The sequence below is a fragment of the Carcharhinus amblyrhynchos genome, unplaced genomic scaffold (genome assembly GCF_965287045.1).
Source record: "Carcharhinus amblyrhynchos unplaced genomic scaffold, sCarAmb.v2.hapA scaffold_586, whole genome shotgun sequence".
Lineage (NCBI taxonomy): Eukaryota > Metazoa > Chordata > Chondrichthyes > Carcharhiniformes > Carcharhinidae > Carcharhinus > Carcharhinus amblyrhynchos.
This window is the reverse complement of record NW_027650326.1, coordinates 1-27,056: the sequence shown is the minus strand read 5'-3', so window position 1 is coordinate 27,056 and position 27,056 is coordinate 1. Positions and strand designations below refer to the sequence as shown.

The 27,056-nt window shown below is 54.5% G+C and overlaps 1 protein-coding gene across 1 annotated transcript; it reads right to left on the bottom strand.

The window, feature by feature from the left end:
- Positions 1 to 18,291: 18,291 nt before the first annotated feature.
- Positions 18,292 to 26,104, bottom strand: LOC145339647 (protein mono-ADP-ribosyltransferase TIPARP-like; the record flags this gene model as incomplete). The annotated part of the gene is made up of 4 exons (XM_080184162.1): positions 18,292 to 18,751; positions 21,141 to 21,407; positions 23,917 to 24,104; positions 25,936 to 26,104. Coding segments are annotated over 4 exons (1,084 nt in total), but the record flags the coding sequence as incomplete, so codon positions are not given.
- Positions 26,105 to 27,056: the final 952 nt, after the last annotated feature.

Here is a 27,056-nt window from a genome sequence, read left to right as displayed (position 1 = left end):
ACTGTAAGGTTTCTATAGACTCATCCAAAACTTTTTTTACAAAAAATGTACTTTATTCATAAAAATCTCAAATCATTGCAAATCTAAATGTCTTTGAACTGCAAACAGTGCAGAATTAAACCTTTTTACAGTTCTATACAAATTACAGTCATAACACTTCAAACCTTAAAACTATATACATGCCTCAAAAATTACTGTGTGCCGTTAGTGCTCAGATTGGCACACAGTTGCGCAGGTCGAGGGTATTCTGCAGTTCCCGGGCCCTCAGTCTGCCACCGTTAAAAGGCCTTACAGTGTGGCCTTTCCCGAACCACCATTTTTTGCCCAAAAATATACATTTTACTCATAAAAACCTCAAATTGCAAACCTACATGTCTTTGAATTGCAAACAGCGCAGAATTAAACCTCTTTACAGTTCTATACAAAATTACAGTCACAACATTTCAAAACTATATCACCCAATTGCTTCGGGGCAGGAGGAGGCGGCCATTTGGTAATACCCCAGTATTTACCCTGCTAATCCCCCTGACCCTGAGCAGTAACTGATCCTGCCCAGTGTCCCTATGCTGCTGATGTTTGGAGAGTGTGAGGAAAGGCTCCCCCCGCAGACACGGGGACAATGTACAGACTCCACACAGACTTTTTTTTTAAACCAAAAATATACTTTATTCACAAAAAAAACTCGATTAATCTATTTCAAATATACAGGGCTTTGAATAGCAAACACAACGTGGAATCAAAATTTTTTTTTTTTTTACAGATCTGTACAAACTACAGTGACTACATTACAAAACTTAAAAAACTATATCCATGCCTCAATATTTACAGATTTGTTCTGATTACAATGATTACATTTCAATACCTAAACCTTTCTACATGCCTCAATTAATTACTGTGTGCCGTTAGTGCTCAGATTGGCACACAGCTCCGCAGGTCGAGGGTATTCTGCAGTTCCTGGGCCCTCGGTCTGCCTCCGTTAAAAGGCCTTACAGTGTGGCCTTTCCCCACTGTGCCTTTGCGGCGGCTGCCCCAAGCTTCAGCCCGTCCCTTAGCACGGAGTCCTGGGCCTTGGAATGTGCCAGTGTGCAACACTCGGTCGAGGACAGTTCTTTCTGCTGGAAGGTCAGCAAGATTCGGGCGGACCAAAGTGCGTCCTTCACCGAGTTGATGACCTTCCAGCAGCAGTTGATATTTGTCTCGGTGTGCGTCCCCGGAAACAGCCCGTAGAGCACAGAGTCCTGTGTCACCGAGCTGTTGGGGACAAACCTCGACAAATACCACTGCATCTCGCTCCAGACCTTCTTTGCAAAGGCACATTCCACAAGGAGGTGTGCGACCGTCTCATCCGCCCCGCAGCCACTTCGAGGGCAGCGTGCGGTGATGTTGAGACCTCGAGCGTGCATGAAGGATCTGACAGGGAGTGCCCTTCTCACCACCAGCCAAGCCAGATCTTGGTGCCTGTCAGTCAGTTCTGGTGATGAGGCGTTCTGCCAGATGACACTGACAGTCCGCTCAGGGAACCATCCGACAGGATCCGCCGTCTCCTTTTCTCTCAGGGCCCCAAGGACGTCACGCGCTGACCACTGCTTAATCGCCGTGCGGTCAAAGGAGCGTTTCCGGAAAAAATTCCTCCACGAAGGACAGGTGCTGCGGGATGGTCCAACTACTCGGAGCATTCCGCGGCAGTGTGGCCAGACCCATCCTCCGCAACACTGGGGACAGGTAGAGCCTCAAAACAAAGTGGCACTTGCTGTTAGTGTGCCTAGGATCTACGCACAGCTTGATGCAGCCGCACACAAAGGTAGCCATCAGGATGAGGGCGGCGTCGGGAACGTCTTTCCCTCCGTTCTCTGGAGATTTGTACATCGCTTCCCTCCGGACGCGATCCATCTTTGATCTCCAGATAAACTTGAAGATGGCCCGCGTCACTGCTGCAGCGCAGGATTTGGGGATAGGCCACACCTGCGCCACGTACAATAACCTGGACAGTATCTCGCACCGGATCACCAGGTTTTTCCCTGTTATGGAGAGCGAGCGTTGCTCCCACAAGCCCAGTTTCTGCCTGGCTTTGGCGATGTGCTCCTCCCAGTTTTTGACGCAAGCCCCTGCCGCTCCAAACCATATCCCCAGCACCTTCAGGTAATCTGCCCTGACGGTGAAGGGGACAAAGGATTTGTCGGTCCAGTTCCCAAAGAACATGGCCTCGCTCTTACCCTGGTTGACTTTGGCTCCCGAGGCCAGCTCGAACTGCTCGCAGACCTGGAGGAGCCTGCGGACAGACGAGGGGTCCGAGCAGAAGACAGCCACGTCATCCATGTACAGGGAGGCTTTGACCTGCGTGCCTCCGCTGCCTGGGATTGTCACCCCTTTGATGCCTGGGTCGCCACACTGACTTTTTTTTAACCAAAAATATACTTTATTCATAAAAAAAACTCGATCAATCTATTTCAAATATACAGGGCTTTGAATAGCAAACACAACGTGGAATCAAAACACTTTTACAGATCTGTACAAATTACAAAGACTACATTTCAAAACTTAAAAAACTATATCCATGCCTCAATATTTACAGATTTATTCTGATTACAATGATTACATTTCAATACCTAAACCTTTCTACATGCCTCAATTAATTACTGTGTGCCGTTAGTGCTCAGATTGGCACACAGCTCCGCAGGTTGAGGGTATTCTGCAGTTCCCAGGCCCTCGGTCTGCCTCCGTTAAAAGGCCTTACAGTGTGGCCTTTCCCCACTGTGCCTTTGCGGCGGCTGCCCCAAGCTTCAGCCCGTCCCTTAGCACGGAGTCCTGGGCCTTGGAATGTGCCAGTGTGCAACACTCGGTCGAGGACAGTTCTTTCAGCTGGAAGATCAGCAAGGTTCGGGCGGACCAAAGTGCGTCCTTCACCGAGTTGATGACCTTCCAGCAGCGGTTGATATTTGTCTCGGTGTGCGTCCCCGGAAACAGCCCGTAGAGCACAGAGTCCTGCGTCACCGAGCTGTTGGGGACAAACCTCGACAAATACCACTGCATCTCACTCCAGACCTTCTTTGCAAAGGCACATTCCACAAGGAGGTGTGCAACCGTCTCATCCGCCCCGCAGCCACTTCGAGGGCAGCGTGCGGTGACGTTGAGACCTTGAGCGTGCATGAAGGATCTGACAGGGAGTGCCCTTCTCACCACCAGCCAAGCCAGATCTTGGTGCTTGTTTGTCAGTTCTGGTGATGAGGCGTTCTGCCAGATGACACTGACAGTCCGCTCAGGGAACCTTCCGACAGGATCCGCCGTCTCCTTTTCTCTCAGGGCCCCAAGGACGTCACGCACTGACCACTGCTTAATCGCCGTGCGGTCAAAGGAGTGTTTCCGGAAAAAATTCCTCCACGAAGGACAGGTGCTGCGGTACAGTCCAACTACTCGGAGCGTTCCGCAGCAATGTGGCCAGACCCATCCTCCGCAACACTGGGGACAGGTAGAACCTCAAAACAAAGTGGCACTTGCTGTTAGTGTGCCGAGAATCTACGCACAGCTTGACGCAGCCGCACACAAAGGTAGCCATCAGGATGAGGGCAGCGTTGGGAACGTTTTTCTCCGTTCTCTGCTCCACAGACTCCACACTGACTTTTTTTTAAACCAAAAATATACTTTATTCATAAAAAAAACTCGATTAATCTATTTCAAATATACAGGGCTTTGAGCAGCAAACACAACGTGGAGTCAAAACACTTTTACAGATCTGTACAAACTACAATGTACAAACATTTCAAAACTTAAAAAAGTATATCCATGCCTCAATATTTACAGATTTGTTCTGATTACAATGATTACATTTCAATACCTAAACCTTTCTACATGCCTCAATTAATTACTGTGTGTCATTAGTGCTCATATTGGCACACAGCTCCGCAGGTTGAGGGTATTCTGCAGTTCCCAGGCCCTCGGTCTGCCTCTGTTAAAAGGCCTTACAGTGTGGCCTTTCCCCACTGTGCCTTTGCGGCAGCTGCCCCAAGCTTCAGCGCGTCCCTCAGCACGTAGTCCTGGGCCTTGGAATGTGCCAGTGTGCAACACTCGGTCGAGGACAGTTTTTTCTGCTGGAAGGTCAACAAGATTCGGGCGGACCAAAGTGCGTCCTTCACCAAGTTGACACTGAGCCCAAGGCCGCCAATTGAAGCCAGGGCCTCCCGGACACTATAACAGCGCAGCACCAACCACTGAGACCCCACCGTGCCGCCTCACAGTGTAACTGACCATCCCCCCGGCTCTGTTAATATTATACAGAGACACGCTGTATTTACACAGTAAATCACCATTTTAATCCTGGAGCTGAATATCGAAAGCTGAAACTTTTTCTCGGCCGTTAATTCCTTACCGTTATTCACAAATCGCTGCGCTGACAAACGACACCGCGCCGGCACACAACCCTCTCGGAGTCGACTCCGCGCAGGCGCACTCCGGCCGGTGGCTGACGGCCGCTGCTTTCCTGCTCGCCTATTGGTCAGCTCCCGATCACGTGCGGTGTGTGGGTTGGGGGGGGCGGCGGCCGCGGACGTCAGACACCCCGCGCGCAGACACCGTTTAATGGCCGGCCCACCTGATCGCGAGCCGGTTTCGCTGAGTGGGCGGGACCTCACGGTGTCTCCGGCCGCTTGCTTTCCTGCACGCCGATTGGTCAGCTCCCGATCACGTGCCGTGATGGGGCGGCGTAGACGTCAGACGCCCCGCGCGCGAAAAACCGTTCAACGGCCGCCACCCACCCCCCGACCGCGAGCCGGTTTCGCTGAGTGGGCGGGACCTCACGGCAGCCCCACTCTCCATGGGTGGATTCTGCTGTCCGTCAAGTGACCACAGCCAATAGGAACCCGCTCCAGCAGAGTGATTGACAGGCAGTGTGGGTGGAGCCGGGCAGATTGTGATGAAGCAGCGACTCGCTGTGGATTCACTGCCATTGGGGACACAGTCGCTGAACAGAGACTGATAGCCAAGTTCCGCACATATGAGGACGGTCTCAACAGGGATCTTGGGTTCATGTCGCACTATCTGTAACCGTCGTGACTTGCCTGGGTTTGCAAAACCTCACTTACTGTACTGTCTGGAGACAATACACATCTCTTTAACCTGTGATCAGTGCTCCTTCCACTCACATTGTCCGTCACTTCAGGTCTTGAACAGCAGGTTAGGTGTAAGGATTCGCATTCTAATCAGTAATCTCTAAACTGTCTGTGCTTTATATGCTCTGTCTGAGGCCAGAACTCTCCATTCACCTGACGAAGAGGGTGTCCCTCGAAAGCTTGTGAGTATATTATCAAATAAATAGGTTGGACTAAAACCTGGTGTTGTCAGACTTTTTATTGGGGACAATCCCAGACAGAGTAAAAAGTCTGACAACAACAGGTTTTAGTCCAACCTATTTATTTGATAATAGACTCACAAGCTTTCAAGGCTTCCCTCTTCGTCAGGTGAATGGAGAGTTCTGGCCTCAGACAGAGCATATAAAGCACAGACAGTTTACAGATTACTGATTAGAATGCGAATCCTTACAACTAACCTGCTGTTCAAGACCTGAAGTGACGGACAATGTGAGTGGAAGGAGCACTGATCACAGGTTAAAGAGATGTGTATTGTCTCCAGACAGCACAGTGAGTGAGGTTTTGCAAACCCAGGCAAGTCACAGACCACCTCGCACTTGCCAACATTAAATTCCATTTGCCATTTCCTGGCCCATTCGCCCAGCCTATCTAGATCCTTCTGTAGACTCTCCACACCCTCCGCACAATTTGCCTTTCCACCAATTTTGGTGTCATCAGCAAATTTCGACAACAGTCCACTTACTTTCTCCTCAAAAGCCAAACCCCTCAACTCTGGAATCAACCTTATGAATCTCCTCTGCACCCCCTCCAGTGCCAATATATCCTTTCTTAAGTAAGGAAACCAAACCTGTACACAGTAACTCCAGGCATGGCCTCACCAGCACCTTATACAGCTGCAACATAACCTCGCTGTTTTCAAACTCTATCCATTTATCAATGAAGGACAAAATTCCATTTGCCTTCTTAATTAGCTGCTGCACCTACAAACAAACTCCTTGAGATTCCTGCACAAGGACACCCAGGTCCCTCTGCACAGCAGCATGCTGCAATTTTTTATCATTCAAATAATCATCCATTTTGCTGTTACTCGTACCAAAATGGATGACCTCAGATTTACCAACATTGTACTCCATCTGCCAGACACTCGCCCACTCACAGACTATCAGTATCTCTTTGTAGACTTCAGCGCCCTCTGCACACTTTGCTCTGCTACTCATCTTAGTGTCATCTGCCAATTTTGATACACTACACTTGGTCTCCAATTTCAAACCGTCCGTGTCAATCGTAAACAATCGCAGTCCCTGCACTGATCCCTGAGGCACACCACTAGTCACTGACCACCAATCAGAAAGACACCCATTTACCCCCACTCTTTGCTTTCTGTTAGTTAGAACACCCAGGCACACAGGAACTCTGTACTGAGATACACGCAGTACCGGGTTTCGGCCAGGTGACTATAAGACTTCAGAATTAATAGCAATTAACAGCTGGATTAAGTGAAAAGATGCAATGGTCACACATTTTTGGAAAAAAATGACAGATGATATGATTTGTAATTTGAAGCTGTGTATGGTTGAGTATTAAGGACAAAACTGAATCTTGCTCTACCCAATTTCCACAGTCTTTAATTTTCACTATCCCAGATTTTCACAATCTCTTAGAAATAGGATTCCAATCCTTCAGATTCTCAGAAGTGAAAGACTTATAATCTCATAAGAACATAAGAAATAGGAGCAGGAGTAGGCCATCTAGCCCCTCGAGCCTGCCCCGCCATTCAATAAGATCATGGCTGATCTGTCGTGGCTCAGTTCCACTTTCCCGCCCTCTCCCCATAACCCTTAATCCCCTCGCTTATCAAAAACCCATCAACCCGCGTCTTAAAAATATTTAGCGAGGCAGCCTCCACCACTTCAACGGGCAGAGAATTCCAGAGATTCACCACCCTTTGAGTGAAGAAGTTCCTCCTCAACTCCGTTCTAAACCGCCCCCCCCTTTATCTTGAGGCTGTGCCCCCTAGTCCTACTGTCCTTTCTGAGCGGGAAGAGTCTCTCCACCTCTATCCTATCCATCCCATTCATCATCTTATATGTCTCAATGAGATCTCCCCTCATTCTTCTAAACTCTAACGAGTACAAGCCTAGTTTATTCAGCCTCTCCTCATAGCTCAACCCCCTCAACTCCGGTATCAGCCTAGTAAACCTCCTCTGCACTCCCCCCAAGGCCAAAATATCCTTGCGTAAGTGCGGCGCCCAAAACTGCACACAGTACTCCAGCTGCGGCCTCACCAATGCCCTATACAGCTGCAGTAAGACCTCCCTACTTTTATATTCAATCCCCCTCGCTATGAAGGCCATTTCCATTTCCTCTCTTACCTTTCAGGTTACTGGGTAATTCAGATAAACCACGTGCGATGCCCATGTAATCAAACGAATCAGCACCTCTTTAAATAAATGAACTTCCATGAAAACAGCTCTGTGTAATATTACAGTGATATCGACAGTGTTTAAATGTGAAATTGAATTCACTGTGATTTTACCGTACCACGTTCCTGTATTTCTTTCAATATTTTGTTCGGCTTTGGGACTCCGTGACGCATTCTCACAACGGATTCCCGCATCACCCTTCGAGCCCGAGATCCTTTTCCCATCACCAGATTGAGGAGAAGTTTGGAGCTGTCCGCCCGGTTTCCCTTCTCCACGAGCTCAGTGACTTTCTATGAAGAATAACGAGACGCAGAGTGAATGATAAAGACCGAGAATGAGAAGGAAACCGGTTTCAAATGTTCTTTCTGTCCTTGCAGAATCTTTATTTCTCTTCTGATTTTCTCGCTGGGTCTGCACCCTCCCTGCCAGGGTTGGAAACAGTAGTCTCTGTCTGATATGAAGCTGCCATCCCGTTAACAGGTCCACAGAGGCAACTCCATTTGTTATATGTGGTGTGGTCCTGCAGTCAAACAAATATCGTGCCCGTTTGCTCTTCATGGCTGCCAAGATTGGGGGAAAGGCAAATTGCACGGAGGGTGTGGAGAGTCTGCAGAAGGATCTAGATAGGCTGGGCGAATGGGCCAGGAAATGGCAAATGGAATTTAATGTTGGCAAGTGCGAGGTGGTCCACTTTGGTAGGAAGAATGGTAGGAAGGATTATTACTTACGTGGCGAAAAACTGCAGCAGGCGACGGTGCAGAGGGACCTCAGGGTCCTTGTGCATGAGTCGCAAAAACCCAGCTTGCAGGTGCAGCAGGTGGTCAGGAAGGCGAATGGGATGCTGGCCTTCATAGCGAGGGGGATTGAATATAAAAGTAGGGAGGTCTTGCTGCAGCTGTATAGGGCATTGGTGAGGCCGCAGCTGGAGTACTGTGTGCAGTTTTGGGCGCCGCACCTGCGCAAGGATATTTTGGCCCTGGAGGGAGTGCAGAGGAGGTTTACTAGGCTGATACCGGAGTTGAGGGGGTTGAGCTATGAGGAGAGGCTGAATAAACTAGGCTTGTACTCGTTAGAGTTTAGAAGAATGAGGGGAGATCTCATTGAGACGTATAAGATGATGAATGGGATGGATAGGATAGAGGTGGAGAGACTCTTCCCGCTCAGAAAGGACAGTAGGACTAGGGGGCACAGCCTCAAGATAAAGGGGAGGGGCGGTTTAGAACGGAGTTGAGGAGGAACTTCTTCACTCAAAGGGTGGTGAATCTCTGGAATTCTCTGCCCGTTGAAGTGGTGGAGGCTGCCTCGCTAAATATTTTTAAGAAGCGGGTTGATGGGTTCTTGATAGGAGAGGGGATTAAGGGTTATGGGGAGAGGGCGGGAATGTGGAACTGTTCCACTTCAGATCAGCCATGATCTTATTGAATGGCGGGGCAGGCTCGAAGGGCTAGATGGCCTACTCCTGCTCCTATTTCTTATGTTCTTATCAATTGTTTCCCTCATGCCATTTCTGAAGGTTTGCACCCCCGTTCTGCCAATCTGTTTGACAGCGGGCTGGGTCGGGTGATTTGGGCACGATTAGAGAGCTAACATTCTGAAAATCGCTGCTGGTAATGGCCATACTATTACTGGAAACCAGGGCTTCTGCTGTCCCATGCGTACAACAGCTTGATCGCAATATATTGATTGTAGACTGGGATAAGTCGCGGAACTCGTGCAGTGCATCTCCAACCGTCTGAAGTGTGTATGTACCATGATTAAAAACATGGAACCCATAAAGGGCCCTACAACGTTCCTATCTACTTGTACCCATGGCCTGCCAGATCATTCCCATGGGTATAGAGAGGCTGAGGGAGGACGTTTTTGATTTTCTTAGCACAAGTCACACTGCTTCCCCAAGTCCGTAATGACTGACTCAAGGCTGGCCAGCAGACGTAGCCCCTGGCCTGCATTTACATCTCTGATACTCCAAGGTGGCCATTATGTAGTTCCATTAATATTGGATGTCACCTTGGGGGGGGGGCAGAACAACACTCGAGACCCTCAACAGTCCCATCCTCAACGCTGCTAGTCTTTCTTACCTAGGTCCAGGGTGCATTTCTTCACAGGGTCATCATTGGAATCCTCCGTGTCGCATCAAATACTGTAGATTGATCTTTCTATCTTTCGGTTACGAGCGGTGTGCCTCAGGGATCTGTTTTGGGGCCACTGCTGTTTGTAATTTTTATTAATGATCTGGATGAGGGTATAGTTGGGTGGATTAGTAAGTTTGCTGATGACACCAAAGTCGGAGGTGTGGTAGATTGTGAGGAAGGGTGTCATAGTTTGCAGGGTGACTTAGACAGGTTGCAGAGCTGGGCCGAGAGGTGGCGGATGGAGTTTAATGCGGAGAAGTGTGAGGTAATTCATTTCGGTAGGAATAACAGATGTGTTGAGTATAGGGCTAACGGGAGGACTTTGAATAGTGTGGATGAACAGAGGGATCTAGGTGTATGTGTACATAGATCCCTGAAGGTTGGGAATCAAGTAGATAAGGTTGTTAAGAAGGCATACGGTGTCTTGGCGTTTATTGGTAGGGGGATTGAATTTAGGAGTCGCAGCGTCATGTTGCAACTGTACACAACTCTGGTGCGGCCGCACTTGGAGTATTGTGTGCAGTTCTGGTCCCCACATTACAGGAAGGATGTGGAGGCTTTGGAGAGGGTGCAGAGGAGGTTTACCAGGATGTTGCCTGGTATGGAGGGGAGGTCCTATGAGGAGAGACTGAGGGATTTGGGGTTGTTTTCGTTAGAAAGAAGGCGGCTAAGAGGGGACCTTATTGAAACATATAAGATGATTAGAGGTTTAGACAGGGTGGATAGTGATAGCCTTTTTCCTCGGATGGAGAAAGCTAGCACGAGGGGGCACAGCTTTAAATTAAGGGGGGGTAGTTATAGGACTGATGTCAGGGGTAGGTTCTTTACCCAGAGGGTGGTGAGGGACTGGAATGCCCTGCCTGCTGCGGTTGTAAATGCGCCTAGTTTGGGGGCGTTTAAGAGATCCGTGGATAGGTTTATGGACGAAATGGGATTGGTTTAGATTAGTGGGTCAGTGTTGTTTTTTTTTTAAAAGCTGGTCGGCGCAACATCGTGGGCCGAAGGGCCTGTTCTGCGCTGTAATGTTCTATGTTCTATGTTCTATGTCCAGGCTCTAATCTGCCTTACAGAGACTGGCAAACTCTCCAAATGATTCAGTGTCATCACGAGCTGATGCAGTGCTGGTGAAGGAGACAGGCTTGTGGGCAATGGAAGGCGACTCAGAGTATTGGCAATCTGGATTCCAGACTGATGCTCCCCGGGCGGGGCGAGTGCAGCCGAGCTCCTGCCCCCGTGTGTAGCGAGCGCACCTTGCTGTGGAGTATCCAAAAGGACCTCCAGATCCCAACCTCTGGGATTTCCCTCTGCTCATACCTGGGTCTGGTGTTGACTTAAAGATAGAACATAAGAACATAAGAAATAGGAGCAGGAGTCGGCCATCTGGCCCTTCGAGCCTGCCCCGCCATTCAATAAGATCATGGCTGATCTGCCGTGGCTCAGTTCCACATTCCCGCCCTCTCCCCATAACCCTTAATCCCCTCTCTTATCAAAAACCCATCAACCCGCGTCTTAAAAATATTTAGCGAGGCAGCCTCCACCACTTCAACGGGCAGAGAATTCCAGAGATTCACCACCCTTTGAGTGAAGAAGTTCCTCCTCAACTCCGTTCTAAACCGCCCCCCCTTTATCTTGAGGCTGTGCCCCCTAGTCCTACTGTCCTTTCTGAGCGGGAAGAGTCTCTCCACCTCTATCCTATCCATCCCATTCATCATCTTATATGTCTCAATGAGATCTCCCCTCATTCTTCTAAACTCTAACGAGTACAAGCCTAGTTTATTCAGCCTCTCCTCATAGCTCAATCCCCTCAACTCCGGTATCAGCCTAGTAAACCTCCTCTGCACTCCCTCCAAGGCCAAAATATCCTTGCGTAAGTGCGGCGCCCAAAACTGCACACAGTACTCCAGCTGCGGCCTCACCAATGCCCTATACAGCTGCAGCAAGACCTCCCTACTTTTATATTCAATCCCCCTCGCTATGAAGGCCAGCATCCCATTCGCCTTCCTGACCACCTGCTGCACCTGCAAGCTGGGTTTTTGCGACTCATGCACAAGGACCCCGAGGTCCCTCTGCACCGTCGCCTGCTGCAGTTTTTCGCCCCGTAAGTAATAGTCCTTCCTACCATTATTCCTACCAAAGTGGACCACCTCGCACTTGCCAACATTAAATTCCATTTGCCATTTCCTGGCCCATTCGCCCAGCCTATCTAGATCCTTCTGCAGACTCTCCACACCCTCCGCACAATTTGCCGTTCCCCCAATCTTGGTGTCATCAGCAAATTTCGACACCCTACACTCGGTTCCCTCCTCCAGATCATCTATATAAATGGTAAGTAGCTGAGGCCCCAGCACCGACCCCTGGGGCACTCCACTAGTCACCATCCGCCAATCCGAATAGCACCCATTGACCCCCACTCTCTGCCTCCTGTTTGACAACCAATCCTCTATCCACGCTAACACCCTACCCCCAACTCCATGTCCCTCGACCTTCTGCAATAACCTCTTGCGAGGCACCTTGTCAAACGCCTTCTGAAAATCAAGAAAGACCACCACAGGGGATTCGGTCCGCCTTGTTGTCCAACAAGGGGCCTACACGCGATGGGTTGTGCGAGGGCTGCTCTTGGATGTTTCAAGATTAGCCGAGTGCTTCACGTCATTAGTGTACCCTTAAACTGGACCATCTGACGGGCAAGACGACAGCTCAGTGACTATCACCGTTTGCTGTGCAGACACATGGATTTGGGCCGGTGTCTGTGGGGAGTTTGCGCATTCTCCCCGTGCTTGCGTGGGTTTTCTCCGGGCGCACCGGTTTCCTCCCACATCCCAGAAACGTGCTCTTAGGCTGATTGGTGTAACAAATTGTCCCTAAATTAGACTCCTCTCAATCTGGTTTCCAATGCGGAATGCCAATAGCGTAGGCAAGGGTCGTGGGTGCAAGAGGGGACTCACAATGTTAAAATGGCGGCGTGGGCTCGTTGGGCCGAAGGGCCTGTTTCCCGTGCTGTGTTGTTCTTTGTTCTCATTCATTCAACGCCTCACCTATCTCTTCTGACTCCGTGTCCAAGTTCCCACTACTATCCTTGACTGGCCCTAACCTCACCCTGGTCATTCTTTCATTTCTCGCTTAAGAGTAAAAAGCCTTGGGGTTTTCTTTTTACCTTCTCATGCCCCCTCCTAGCTCTCCTAACCCCTTTCTTTAACTCATTCCTTGCTGGGGCCTCAGCTATTTACCATTTATATAGATGATCTGGAGGAGGGAACCGAGTGTAGGGTGTCGAAATTTGCTGATGACACCAAGATTGGGGGAATGGCAAATTGTGCGGAGGGTGTGGAGAGTCTGCAGAAGGATCTAGATAGGCTGGGCGAATGGGCCAGGAAATGGCAAATGGAATTTAATGTTGGCAAGTGTGAGGTGGTCCACTTTGGTAGGAAGAATGGTAGGAAGGATTATTACTTACGGGGCGAAAAACTGCAGCAGGCGACGGTGCAGAGGGACCTGGGCGTCTTTGTGCATGAGTCGCAAAAACCCAGCTTGCAGGTGCAGCAGGTGGTCAGGAAGGCGAATGGGATGCTGGCCTTTATAGCGAGGGGGGATTGAATATAAAAGTAGGGAGGTCTTGCTGCAACTGTATAGGGCATTGGTGAGGCCGCAGCTGGAGTACTGTGTGCAGTTTTGGGCGCCGCACTTACGCAAGGATATTTTGGCCTTGGAGGGAGTGCAGAGGAGGTTTACTAGGCTGATACCGGAGTTGAGGAGGTTGAGCTATGAGGAGAGGCTGAATAAACTGGGCTTGTACTCATTAGAGTTTAGAAGAATGAGAGGAGATCTCATTGAGACGTATAAGATGATGAATGGGATGGATAGGATAGAGGTGGAGAGACTCTTCCCGCTCAAAAAAGACAATAGGACTAGGGGGCACAGCCTCAAGATAAAAGGGGGGCGGTTTAGAACGGAGTTGAGGAGGAACTTCTTCACTCAAAGGGTGGTGAATCTCTGGAATTCTCTGCCCGTTGAAGTGGTGGAGGCTGCCTCGCTAAATATTTTTAAGACGCGGGTTGATGGGTTTTTGATAAGAGAGGGGATTAAGGGTTATGGGGAGAGGGTGGGAATGTGGAACTGAGCCACGACAGATCAGCCATGATCTTATTGAATGGTGGGGCAGGCTCGAAGGGCCAGATGGCCTACTCCTGCTCCTATTTCTTATGTAACATCCCAGAGAGTAAACCAAAAAAGGTTAAATGTTATTCTGCTCTAAGAAAATACCTTGGTCACGCACTGACAGTATTTTCGATAATCCCCATTTCTCCCTTCTGCATTTTTTTTTGAGGAATATTTTGTGTCAAATTCTATGCCGTCCTGGAATTTTGTGAGAACGTTTCAGTGATGCCTGCCGCAATATATGGGGTCGCGCGCGGTAGCACAGTGGGTTAGCGCTGCTCCAGGGTTCGATTCCCGGCCTCGGGTCACTGTCTGTGCGGACTTTGCACATTCTCCTCGTGTCTGCGTGGGTTTCCTCCCACAGTCCAAAGACGTGCGGGGTTAGGTTGATTTGCCACGGTAAGAAATTGCCCCTTAGTGTCCAGGGATGTGTAGGTTATCCACCACACTGACCGCCCACCCCACATATCCACCACACTGTCCATCCACCCCACATATCCACCACACTGTCCATCCACCCCACATATCCACCACACTGTCCACCCACCCCACATATCCACCACACTGACCGCTCACCCCACATATCCACCACACTGACCGCCCACCCCACATATCCACCACACTGACCGCCCACCCCACATATCCACCACACTGTCCACCCACCCCACATATCCACCACACTGTCCGCCCACCCCACATATCCACCACACTGTCCGCCCACTCCACATATCCACCACACTGTCCACCCACCCCACATATCCACCACACTGTCCACCCACTCCACATATCCACCACACTGTCCACCCACCCCACATATCCACCACACTGTCCACCCACCCCACATATCCACCACACTGTCCACCCACCCCACATATCCACCACACTGTCCGCCCACCCCACATATCCACCACACTGTCCACCCACCCCACATATCCACCACACTGTCCATCCACTCCACATATCCACCACACTGTCCGTCCACTCCACATATCCACCACACTGTCCACCCACTCCACATATCCACCACACTGTCCATCCACCCCACATATCCACCACACTGTCCATCCACCCCACATATCCACCACACTGTCCATCCACTCCACATATCCACCACACTGTCCACCCACCCCACATATCCACCACATTGTCCACCCACCCCACATATCCACCACACTGTCCACCCACCCCACATATCCACCACACTGTCCATCCACCCCACATATCCACCACACTGTCCATCCACTCCACATATCCACCACACTGTCCACCCACCCCACATATCCACCACATTGTCCACCCACCCCACATATCCACCACACTGTCCACCCACCCCACATATCCACCACATTGTCCACCCACCCCACATATCCACCACACTGTCCACCCACCCCACATATCCACCACACTGTCCATCCACTCCACATATCCACCACACTGTCCACCCACTCCACATATCCACCACACTGTCCACCCACCCCACATATCCACCACACTGTCCGCCCACCCCACATATCCACCACACTGTCCACCCACCCCACATATCCACCACACTGTCCGCCCACTCCACATATCCACCACACTGTCCGTCCACCCCACATATCCACCACACTGTCCACCCACTCCACATATCCACCACATTGTCCGTCCACTCCACATATCCACCACATTGTCCGTCCACTCCACATATCCACCACACTGTCCGCCCACTCCACATATCCACCACATTGTCCGTCCACTCCACATATCGACCGCCACCAGCCCGCAGCGCTCGTCCGCCATCTAGCGCCCATCGGCGGTATAGCGGCTCGGGCCATTGAATGGAACCCACCAGGAGCCCAAGGGGATGGGGGCTGGGCCGGGGGGGGATCTAAGGGAAGGTCTCAGTCCCTAACCATAGTAAACTGTTCAAACAGGGACGGGCAGAATGGCCACGAGGCTTCAGCGCTCTCTGTAATTGCAAAGGGAAGTGGCACGGTGGGTTAGCACTGCTGTCTCACAGCGCCAGGGACCCGGGTTCGATTCCCCGGGGGGGGGGCATGGTGACACAGTGGGTTAGCACTGCTGTCTCACAGCGCCAGGGACCCGGGTTCGATTCCCGGGGGGGGCACGGTGACACAGTGGGTTAGCACTGCTGTCTCACAGCGCCAGGGACCCGGGTTCGATTCCCGGGGGGGGCACGGTGACACAGTGGGTTAGCACTGCTGTCTCACAGCGCCAGGGACCCGGGTTCGATTCCCGGGGGGGGGTCACGGTGACACAGTGGGTTAGCACTGCTGTCTCACAGCGCCAGGGACCCGGGTTCTAGGACTAGGGGGCACAGCCTCAAGATAAAGGGGGGGCGGTTTAGAACGGAGTTGAGGAGGAACTTCTTCACTCAAAGGGTGGTGAATCTCTGGAATTCTCTGCCCGTTGAAGTGGTGGAGGCTGCCTCGCTAAATATTTTTAAGAAGCGGGTTGATGGGTTTTTGATAAGAGAGGGGATTAAGGGTTATGGGGAGAGGGCGGGAATGTGGAACTGAGCCACGACAGATCAGCCATGATCTTATTGAATGGCGGGGCAGGCTCGAAGGGCTAGATGGCCTACTCCTGCTCCTATTTCTTATGTTCTTATGTTCTTATGTTCGATTCCCGGGGGGGGGACACGGTGACACAGTGGGTTAGCACTGCTGCCTCACAGCGCCAGGGACCCGGGTTCGATTCCCGGGGGGGGGGCACGGTGACACAGTGGGTTAGCACTGCTGCCTCACAGCGCCAGGGACCCGGGTTCGATTCCCGGGGGGGGGGCACGGTGACACAGTGGGTTAGCACTGCTGTCTCACAGCGCCAGGGACCCGGGTTCGATTCCCCAGCCTTGGGTCACTGTCTGTGCGGAGTCTGCACATTCTCCCCATGTCTGCATGGGTTTCCTCCGGGTGCTCCGGTTTCCTCCCACAGTACAAAGATGTGCTGGTTCGGGTGCATTGGGCCATGTCTGGGACCCAGTTCAGTCTCTGGCCAATGTTAACCCTCAGAATGTCAATATTAGGGGAGAGGATTCAGCGATGGTCACACCATGTCTGGATCACACTCGGAGCACAGTTCCCGTCTCCCTATCCCCCTCGGTTAGACCCACACTCGGAGCACAGTTCCCGTCTCCCTATCCCCTCGGTCAGACACACACTCGGAGCACAGTTCCCGTCTCCCTGTCCCCTCGGTCAGACCCACACTCGGAGCACAGTTCCCGTCTCCCTATCCCCTCGGTCAGACCCACACTCGGAGCACAGTTCTTGTCTCCCTATCCCCTCGGTTAGACCCACACTCGGAGCACAGTTCCCCGTCTCCCTATCCCCCTCGGTTAGGCCCACACTCGGAGCACCAAGCACAGTTCCCGTCTCCCTATCCCCCTCGGTTAGACCCACACTCGGAGCACAGTTCCCGTCTCCCTATCCCCCTCGGTTAGACCCACACTCGGAGCACAGTTCCCGTCTCCCTATCCCCTCGGTTAGACCCACACTCGGAGCACAGTTCCCGTCTCCCTATCCCCCTCGGTTAGACCCACACTCGGAGCACAGTTCCCGTCTCCCTATCCCCCTCGGTTAGACCCACACTCGGAGCACAGTTCCCGTCTCCCTATCCCCTCGGTTAGACCCACACTCGGAGCACAGTTCCCGTCTCCCTATCCCCTCGGTTAGACCCACACTCGGAGCACAGTTCCCGTCTCCCTATCCCCCTCGGTCAGACCCACACTCGGAGCACAGTTCCCGTCTCCCTATCCCCCTCGGTCAGACCCACACTCGGAGCTCAGTTCCCGTCTCCCTATCCCCTCGGTTAGGCCCACACTCGGAGCACAGTTCCCGTCTCCCTATCCCCCTCGGTCAGACCCACACTCGGAGCACCGTGCACAGTTCCCGTCTCCCTATCCCCCTCGGTTAGACCCACACTCGGAGCACAGTTCCTGTCTCCCTATCCCCCTCGGTTAGACCCACACTCGGAGCACCGTTCAGGTCTCCCTATCCCCTCGGTTAGACCCACACTCGGAGCACCGAGCACAGCTCCCCTCCGTACCTGAGGAAACAGGGTGGAAATTGGAGAAAAATAGCCTTTATTGTATAAATAGTTCAGTCGTCACGTATCAAAACATTTAAAATATATAAATTTAAATCTCAAATATATTAAATAATCCAGAGAATCTGTAGAAATCAACTGGTTGCCCTTAGGACAAGATGGAAGGTCAGAGTTCACGTAGGCCTCAGGCCTCGCAGTATTGGTCACACAAGAGCCAGCCTTGCAAGGGTGGAAGATGACAGTTGAAGTAGGCCTCAGGCCTCTACATCGGCATGGACCGAGGGATTTGCCAAGGGGAGGCAGCCATTTTGGTTCGCCAAAGGGGAGGCGGCCATTTTGTTTGCCAAGAGGAGGTGGCCATTTTGTTCGCCTCTGGGGGAAACGGTGGCCATTTGGGTTTGCCAAGTCAGTGCCCGCCACCCCCCCAATCCCACCGCAGCCCCGACAGGCCGAGGGTCACTCGAAGGTGATGGAGTCGACAGCCTGGTACTGGATCAGCCAGTAGGGGTAGCACTGGGCGCTGTCGAAGAGGACGTAGATGGTGGGGTGGTCCAGGGAGTTGACGCAGGAGTCAAAGCGGCCTCCGGCCGGCCAGGCGGGGGCCAGGGGCGGCGGCGCGGGGGCGTCACGGCAGCCCAGGGCGCTGCGGCCCGTCAGCACCTTGGCCAGGAACATGTGGCGGAGGGGGGCCTGGCGGGGGCCGGCGGGCAGGGCGAAGCCGTGGGAGTAACCCGCCGTGGTGGCAAAGCAGCTCCCGCGACCGTAGGCGGAGCCATTGCGGCCGCTCAGCCCCGGGTCAAAGTTGCGTAGGCAGATGGAGCTTGCCGACTCCGCAGACGTCCCGTGGAAGAGGTGACGGTCACAGCATCCCGAGGGGCACTCCTCCCACAGCCTCTCGTAGAGGTGGGCACGGCATCTTCGGTGGTGGGTGGGGGGGGGGGGGGGGGGGGGGCGAAGAGAGAGAAAAATCAGTGACCGTTCGACCGCACGCCAACCCCATTCCTCCCTCACGCCCATTACAACCTTTAAACCCCGGCAGGTAGGCCCCAAATGAAGCCTGGGCCTTGCCTGGCGATGCGAAGGGGTTTCTATGTACCGCCCACATTCCAAAGGCAACTCCCCATTTCCCCATCAGACCGGAGGCCTGAGATCTTAAATTTCATTAATATTAAATTGTCCCTTCGTGTCCAAAGATGTGTAGGTTAGGGTGGATTGGCCATGCTAAATTGTCCCTTAGTGTCCAAAGATGTGTAGGTTAGGGTGGATTGGCCGTGCTAAATTGTCCCTTAGGGTCCAAAGATGTGTAGGTTAGGGTGGATTGGCCATGCTAAATTGCCCCTTACTGTCCAAAGATGTGTAGGTTAGGGTGGATTGGCCATGCTAAATTGTCCCTTAGTGTCCAAAGATGTACAGGTTAGGGTGGATTGGCCGTGCTAAATTGCCCCTTAGTGTCCAAAGATGTGTAGATTAGGGGGAATTGGCCATGCTAAATTGTCCCTTAGTGTCAGGGCAGATTAGTGGGGTAAATGCATGGGGTTATGGGGATAGGGACTGGGTGGGACTGTGGTTGGTGCAGAGTCAATGGGCCAAATGGCCGCCTCTTGTTCTGTAGCATTCTACATTCAATCCTCTGTTATCTGTCAACGATATTAACAATTTTGATGAGAGTATAGGAGACATGGTTAGTAAGTTTGCAGATGACCCCAAGATTGGTGGCAGAGTGGACAGTGAAGAAAGTTATCTCCGATTGCAATGGGATCTTGATCAATTGGGCCAGTGGGCTGGCGAATGGCAGATGCAGTTTAATTTAGATAAATGCGAGGTGATGCATTTTGGTCGATGGAACCAGGGGCAGGACTTTACTCAGTTAATGGTAGGGCCCCTATTCGGGGTTACACTGAGGGAGAACTTAGCACGGCCCAATGCACCCAAACCAGCACGTCTTTCAGACTGAGGGAGGAAACCAGAGCACCCGGAGGAAACCCACGCAGACACGGGGAGAATGTGCAGACTCCACACAGACGTGGGCCTGCTCCCATCCTGTAAATCCCCTGACTAGGCCGCAATCGAGGCCCGCGCCAACTCCCAGCCCCAGCTAGGCCACAATTGAGGCCCGTGCCGATTCCCAGGCCCAGCTAGGCCGCAATCGACCTGCACCAACACTCAGCCCCAGCTAGGCCGCAATCGAGGCCCGCACCAACTCCCAGCCCCAGCTAGGCCGCAATCGAGGCCCGCACCAACTCCCAGCCCCAGCTAGGCTGCAATCGAGGCCTGCGCCAACTCCCAGGCCCAGCTAGCCCGCAATCAACCTGCGCCGGCTCCCAGGCCCAGCTAGCCCACAATCGAGGCCTGCGCCAACTCCCAGGCCCAGCTAGGCCGCAGTCGAGGCCCACGCCAACTCCCAGGCCCAGCTAGCCCGCAATCGACCTGCGCCGGCTCCCAGGTCCAGCTAGGCCGCAATCAACCTGCACCAACTCCCAGGCCCAGCTAGGCCGCAATCGAGGCCTTCGCCGACTCCCACGCCCAGCTAGGCCGCGACCGAGGCCCGCGTTGACTCCCAGCCCCAGTTAGGCCGCAATCGAGGCCCGCACTGACTTCCAGCCCCAGCTAGGCCACAATCGAGGCCCACACCGACTCCCAGCCCCAGCTAGGCCGCAGTCGAGGCCCACACCAACTCCCAGCCCCAGCTAGGCCGCGGTCGAGGCCCGCGCCAACTCCCAGCCCCAGCAAGGCCACAATCGAGGCCTGCGCCAACTCCCAGGTCCAGCTAGGCCACAATCGAGGCCTGCGTCAACTCCCTGGCCCAGCTAGGCCGCAATCGAGGCCTGCGCCAACTCCCAGGTCCAGCTAGGCCACAATCGAGGCCTGCGTCAACTCCCTGGCCCAGCTAGGCCACAATCGAGGCCTGCGCCAACTCCCAGGTCCAGCTAGGCCACAATCGAGGCCTGCGTCAACTCCCTGGCCCAGCTAGGCCACAATCGAGGCCTGCGCCAACTCCCAGGTCCAGCTAGGCCGCAATCGAGGCCTGCGCCAACACTCAGCCCCAGCTAGGCCATAATCGACCTGCACTGACTCCCAGCCCCAGCAAGGCCGCAATCGAGGCCCACGCCAACTCCCAGGCCCAGCTAGGCCGCAATCGAGGCCTGCGCCCAGGAGGTTAAGGGTTGCAGAATCTAAGGGAGTAGCAGGGGTGGGAATGGGAGCCAGGGGCTTCAACCATCCTCCCCTTCGCCCCCTCTGAAGGCAGGACTACCCCCCCCCGCCCCCCACAACCCCCACCCCCTCAGTCGGAAATTCCTGCTCACTTGGCGTATTTTTCCCAGAGGGCCGTGTTCTGGATTCGGTAGATGTTGACGATGATAAACTTGGACTCGGAGATGGTCTGGTGAAACGTCCAGTACACCATCTGGTACTCCGCGTCCGTCAGCGAGAGGGGGACCCACGCCACCCCCTGGCTCTGGGGATAGGCCGCCCACGAGGCAGGCAACTCGACCCCTGGGGCGGCAGCGTCCCCCCCGGGGCTAGCCGTGTGGTGGAGGGGCTCCCGAGGGAAGTCGGCGGAGGGGAGAGTCCTGGAGAGAGAGAGATTCACCATTAGGTACGTCGGTTAGACCCACACTTGGAGCACAGTTCCTGTCTCCCTATCCCCTCGGTTAGACCCACACTCGGAGCACAGTTCCCGTCTCCCTATCCCCCTCGGTTAGACCCACACTCGGAGCACAGTTCCCGTCCCCCTATCCCCCTCGGTTAGACCCACACTCGGAGCACAGTTCCCGTCTCCCTATCCCCTCGGTTAGACCCACACTCGGAGCACAGTTCCCGTCTCCCTATCCCCTCGGTTAGACCCACACTCGGAGCACAGTTCCCGTCTCCCTATCCCCCTCGATTAGACCCACACTCGGAGCACAGTTCCCATCTCCCTGTCCCCCTCGGTTAGACCCACACTCGGAGCACAGTTCCCGTCTCCCTATCCCCCTCGGTTAGACCCACACTCGGAGCACAGTTCCCGTCTCCCTATCCCCCTCGATTAGGCCCACACTCGGAGCACAGTTCCCGTCTCCCTATCCCCCTCGGTTAGACCCACACTCGGAGCACAGTTCCCGTCTCCCTATCCCCTCGGTTAGACCCACACTCGGAGCACCGTGCACAGTTCCCGTCTCCCTATCCCCTCGGTTAGACCCACACTCGGAGCACCGTGCACAGTTCCCGTCTCCCTATCCCCTCGGTTAGACCCACACTCGGAGCACAGTTCCCGTCTCCCTATCCCCCTCGGTTAGACCCACACTCGGAGCACAGTTCCCGTCTCCCTATCCCCCTCGGTTAGACCCACACTCGGAGCACAGTTCCCGTCTCCCTATCCCCTCGGTTAGACCCACACTCGGAGCACCGTGCACAGTTCCCGTCTCCCTATCCCCTCGGTTAGACCCACACTCGGAGCACAGTTCCCGTCTCCCTATCCCCCTCGGTCAGACCCACACTCGGAGCACAGTTCCCGTCTCCCTATCCCCCTCGGTCAGACCCACACTCGGAGCACAGTTCCCGTCTCCCTATCCCCCTCGGTCAGACCCACACTCGGAGCACAGTTCCCGTCTCCCTATCCCCCTCGGTCAGACCCACACTCGGAGCACAGTTCCCGTCTCCCTATCCCCTCGGTCAGACCCACACTCGGAGCACAGTTCCCGTCTCCCTATCCCCCTCGGTCAGACCCACACTCGGAGCACAGTTCCCGTCTCCCTATCCCCTCGGTTAGACCCACACTCGGAGCACAGTTCCCGTCTCCCTATCCCCTCGGTCAGACCCACACTCGGAGCACAGTTCCCGTCTCCCTATCCCCTCGGTTAGACCCACACTCGGAGCACAGTTCCCGTCTCCCTATCCCCTCGGTTAGACCCACACTCGGAGCACAGTTCCCGTCTCCCTATCCCCTCGGTCAGACCCACATTCAGAGCACCGTGCACAGTTCCCGTCTCCCTATCCCCCTCGGTTAGGCCCACACTCGGAGCACAGTTCCCGTCTCCCTATCCCCTCGGTTAGACCCACACTCGGAGCACAGTTCCCGTCTCCCTATCCCCTCGGTCAGACCCACACTCGGAGCACAGTTCCCGTCTCCCTAACCCCTCGGTCAGACCCACACTCGGAGCACAGTTCCCGTCTCCCTATCCCCTCGGTCAGACCCACACTCGGAGCACAGTTCCCGTCTCCCTAACCCCTCGGTCAGACCCACACTCGGAGCACAGTTCCCGTCTCCCTAACCCCTCGGTCAGACCCACACTCGGAGCACAGTTCCCGTCTCCCTATCCCCCTCGGTTAGACACACACTCGGAGCACAGTTCCCATCTCCCTATCCCCCTCGGTCAGACCCACACTCGGAGCACAGTTCCCGTCTCCCTATCCCCCTCGGTTAGACCCACACTCGGAGCACAGTTCCCGTCTCCCTATCCCCCTCGGTTAGACCCACACTCGGAGCACAGTTCCCGTCTCCCTATCCCCCTCGGTTAGACCCACACTCGGAGCACAGTTCCCGTCTCCCTATCCCCTCGGTTAGACCCACACTCGGAGCACAGTTCCCGTCTCCCTATCCCCCTCGGTCAGACCCACACTCGGAGCACAGTTCCCGTCTCCCTATCCCCCTCGGTTAGACCCACACTCGGAGCACAGTTCCCGTCTCCCTATCCCCCTCGGTTAGACCCACACTCGGAGCACAGTTCCCGTCTCCCTATCCCCCTCGGTTAGGCCCACACTCGGAGCACAGTTCCCGTCTCCCTATCCCCTCGATTAGACCCACACTCGGAGCACAGTTCCCGTCTCCCTATCCCCCTCGGTCAGACCCACACTCGGAGCACAGTTCCAGTCTCCCTATCCCCTCGGTTAGACCCACACTCGGAGCACAGTTCCCGTCTCCCTATCCCCCTCGGTTAGACCCACACTCGGAGCACAGTTCCCGTCTCCCTAACCCCTCGGTTAGACCCACACTCGGAGCACAGTTCCCGTCTCCCTATCCCCCTCGGTTAGGCCCACACTCGGAGCACAGTTCCCGTCTCCCTATCCCCTCGGTTAGGCCCACCCTCGGTAGGGACCCACCTCAGGTAGGGAACCATTTCCAGGGGCGAGCGGAACATGGGGCGCCGACAGATTTTGCGATACCCGCCATTGGTCAGATCGGTCTCGCTCAGGGACACCCAGTTGATGACAAACTCGGTGACGTCCAACACAAAACGGAAACGCTTGTCTCCGCGCTTATAGGATTCTTCGATCTCCGAGGCGAGGGGCTGAGGGGAGGCGAGGGGGAGGGACAGAGGCACACGCAGATTAGCAAAAGAAACCCACGTCAAGCGCGCGCAAATTCGGGACACAAAGCAGCCATTCATCCCCTCCACCTACCACTATCCCATTTCCGTTCGTTCTCTTCCCCCCCTCCTCCTCGCCATTAACCCTCGACCTCCGTCTCCCCCTCCCCATCCATCAGAAAGGATGGAGTGGGGCCTAATTCCTTAGTAGGCCCAGTTTGAAGCCTACTCCCTGTGTATCACTACTCACAGGGATGGAGTGGGGCCTAATTCCTTAGTAGGCCCAGTTTGAAGCCTACTCCCTGTGTATCACTACTCACAGGGATGGAGTAGTAGGCCCAGTTTGAAGCCTACCCCCTGTGTATCACTACTCACAGGGATGGAGTGGGGCCTAATCCCTTAGTAGGCCCAGATTGAAGCCTACTCCCCGTGTATCACTACTCACAGGGACAGAGTGGGGCCTAATTCCTTAGTAGGCCCAGATTGAAGCCTACTCCCTGTGTATCACTACTCACAGGGATGGAGTAGTAGGCCCAGTTTGAAGCCTACTCCCCGTGTATCACTACTCACAGGGACGGAGTGGGGCCTAATTCCTTAGTAGGCCCAGATTGAAGCCTCTTCCCTGTGTATCACTACTCACAGGGATGGAGTGGAGCCTAATTCCTTAGTAGGCCCAGATTGAAGCCTACTCCCTGTGTATCACTACTCACAGGGATGGAGTAGTAGGCCCAGTTTGAAGCCTACTCCCCGTGTATCACTACTCACAGGGACAGAGTGGGGCCTAATTCCTTAGTAGGCCCAGATTGAAGCCTACTCCCTGTGTATCACTACTCACAGGGATGGAGTAGTAGGCCCAGTTTGAAGCCTACTCCCTGTGTATCACTACTCACAGGGACGGAGTGGGGCCTAATTCCTTAGTAGGCCCAGTTTGAAGCCTGAGCCTTGAGGGGCACTGACAGGGTAACACACAGGTCTCAGGCTACAATCTGGGCCTACAATGCAGTCAGGCCCCCCATTCCGACGTGAGCAGCAACACACAGGGGGCAGGCTTCACTCCGGGCCTACTAAGGAATTCAGCTCCCCGTCCTACACTGCATGTCAGAAGCAGCAGGAAGGAGCAGCACACAGCCTTCAATCCGGGCCTCAGGAGTTAGGCCCCACCCCATGAGTAGCAACACACAGGAAGCAGGCTTCAATCCAGGCCTAAGGAGTTAGGCGCCAGCCCACATAAATAGAGATACATAGGTTGCAGGCTTCAGTGGGGCCTACAAGGGAGCCAGGCCCCAACCCACCCTGAATGAGGGCTGCCACACAGGCTACAGGCTTCAATTCAGGCCTACCAGGCTCAGGCTCGACCCAAATGAGGAGCGACCTGCAGGCTTCAAATTGGGCCTACTAGGGAGTTAGGCCACACTCCCACAAGGAGCAATACACAGGGTGCAGGCTTCGGTTCAGGCCTACGAGAGAGCTAGGCTCTACCCCACCCTGCATGAGGAGTGACACACAGGCTTAAATTTGGGCCTACTAGGGACTTAGGCCCACAGCTCACCCTGCACATGGAGCGACATGCAGGCTTCAATTCAGGCCTACTGAGTGACTCAAAGGCGTCAATTTGGGCCCAAGAAGTTAGGCCAGAGGCCACCCCCGCGTGTGGGACAACAGGCAGGCTTGATCTCGGGCCTACTAGGGAGTTAGGCCGCCCTGAATGAGGAGCGAGGCACAGGCCACAGGCTTCAATTCCGGCCTAGCGCCGAGTTAGCCACCCTCCAACTCCCACACCGCAGCACCAGGCCCCACCCGCTCGCTGCCTCACCTCCGCGTACTCCGTCCAATGTCGCGCGAGCTGACGGTAGACCCGCCACTTGGTGAAGAACTCCGGGCTTCTCTCAGGGCCCTCGGGGGTGGTCAGGCGCCTCCATCTTTCATAGTCCAGGGATTCCACACGGGAGCCGTTCAAATGGAGGATGCAGGCCTTAGACAGGCTGAGAGAGAGGGGGACAGAGAAAAAAGGGGCCATTACTGAGTGACTGTGTGACTCTCTCCCTCCCCCCATCCTCCAACACCCACTCTCTCCCTCCCCCCCTCCTCCAACACCCACTCTCTCCCTCCCCCCTCCTCCTCCTCCAACACCCACTCTCTCCCTCCCCCCCTCCTCCTCCAACACCCACTCTCTCCCTCCTCCTCCTCCGACACCCACTCTCTCCCTCCCCCCCTCCCCCAACACCCACTCTCTCCCTCCCCCCCTCCTCCAACACCCACTCTCTCCCTCCCCCCCTCCTCCAACACGCGCGCGCCCACTCTCTCCCTCCCCCCCTCCTCCAACACCCACTCTCTCCCTCCCCCCTCCTCCAACACCCACTCTCTCCCTCCCCCCCTCCTCCTCCAACACCCACTCTCTCCCTCCCCCCTCCTCCTCCTCCAACACCCACTCTCTCCCTCCCCCCCTCCTCCTCCAACACCCACTCTCTCCCTCCTCCCCCCCTCCTCCTCCAACACCCACTCTCTCCCTCCTCCCCCCCTCCTCCTCCAACACCCACTCTCTCCCTCCCCCCCTCCTCCTCCAACACCCACTCTCTCCCTCCCCCCCTCATCCTCCTCCAACACCCACTCTCTCCCTCCCCCCCTCATCCTCCTCCAACACCCACTCTCTCCCTCCCCCCCTCCTCCTCCTCCAACACCCACTCTCTCCCTCCCCCCCTCCTCCTCCTCCAACACCCACTCTCTCCCTCCCCCCCTCCTCCTCCTCCAACACCCACTCTCTCCCTCCCCCCTCCTCCTCCTCCAACACCCACTCTCTCCCTCCCCCCCTCCTCCTCCTCCAACACCCACTCTCTCCCTCCCCCCCTCCTCCTCCTCCAACACCCACTCTCTCCCTCCCCCCCTCCTCCTCCTCCAACACCCACTCTCTCCCTCCCCCCCTCCTCCTCCTCCAAC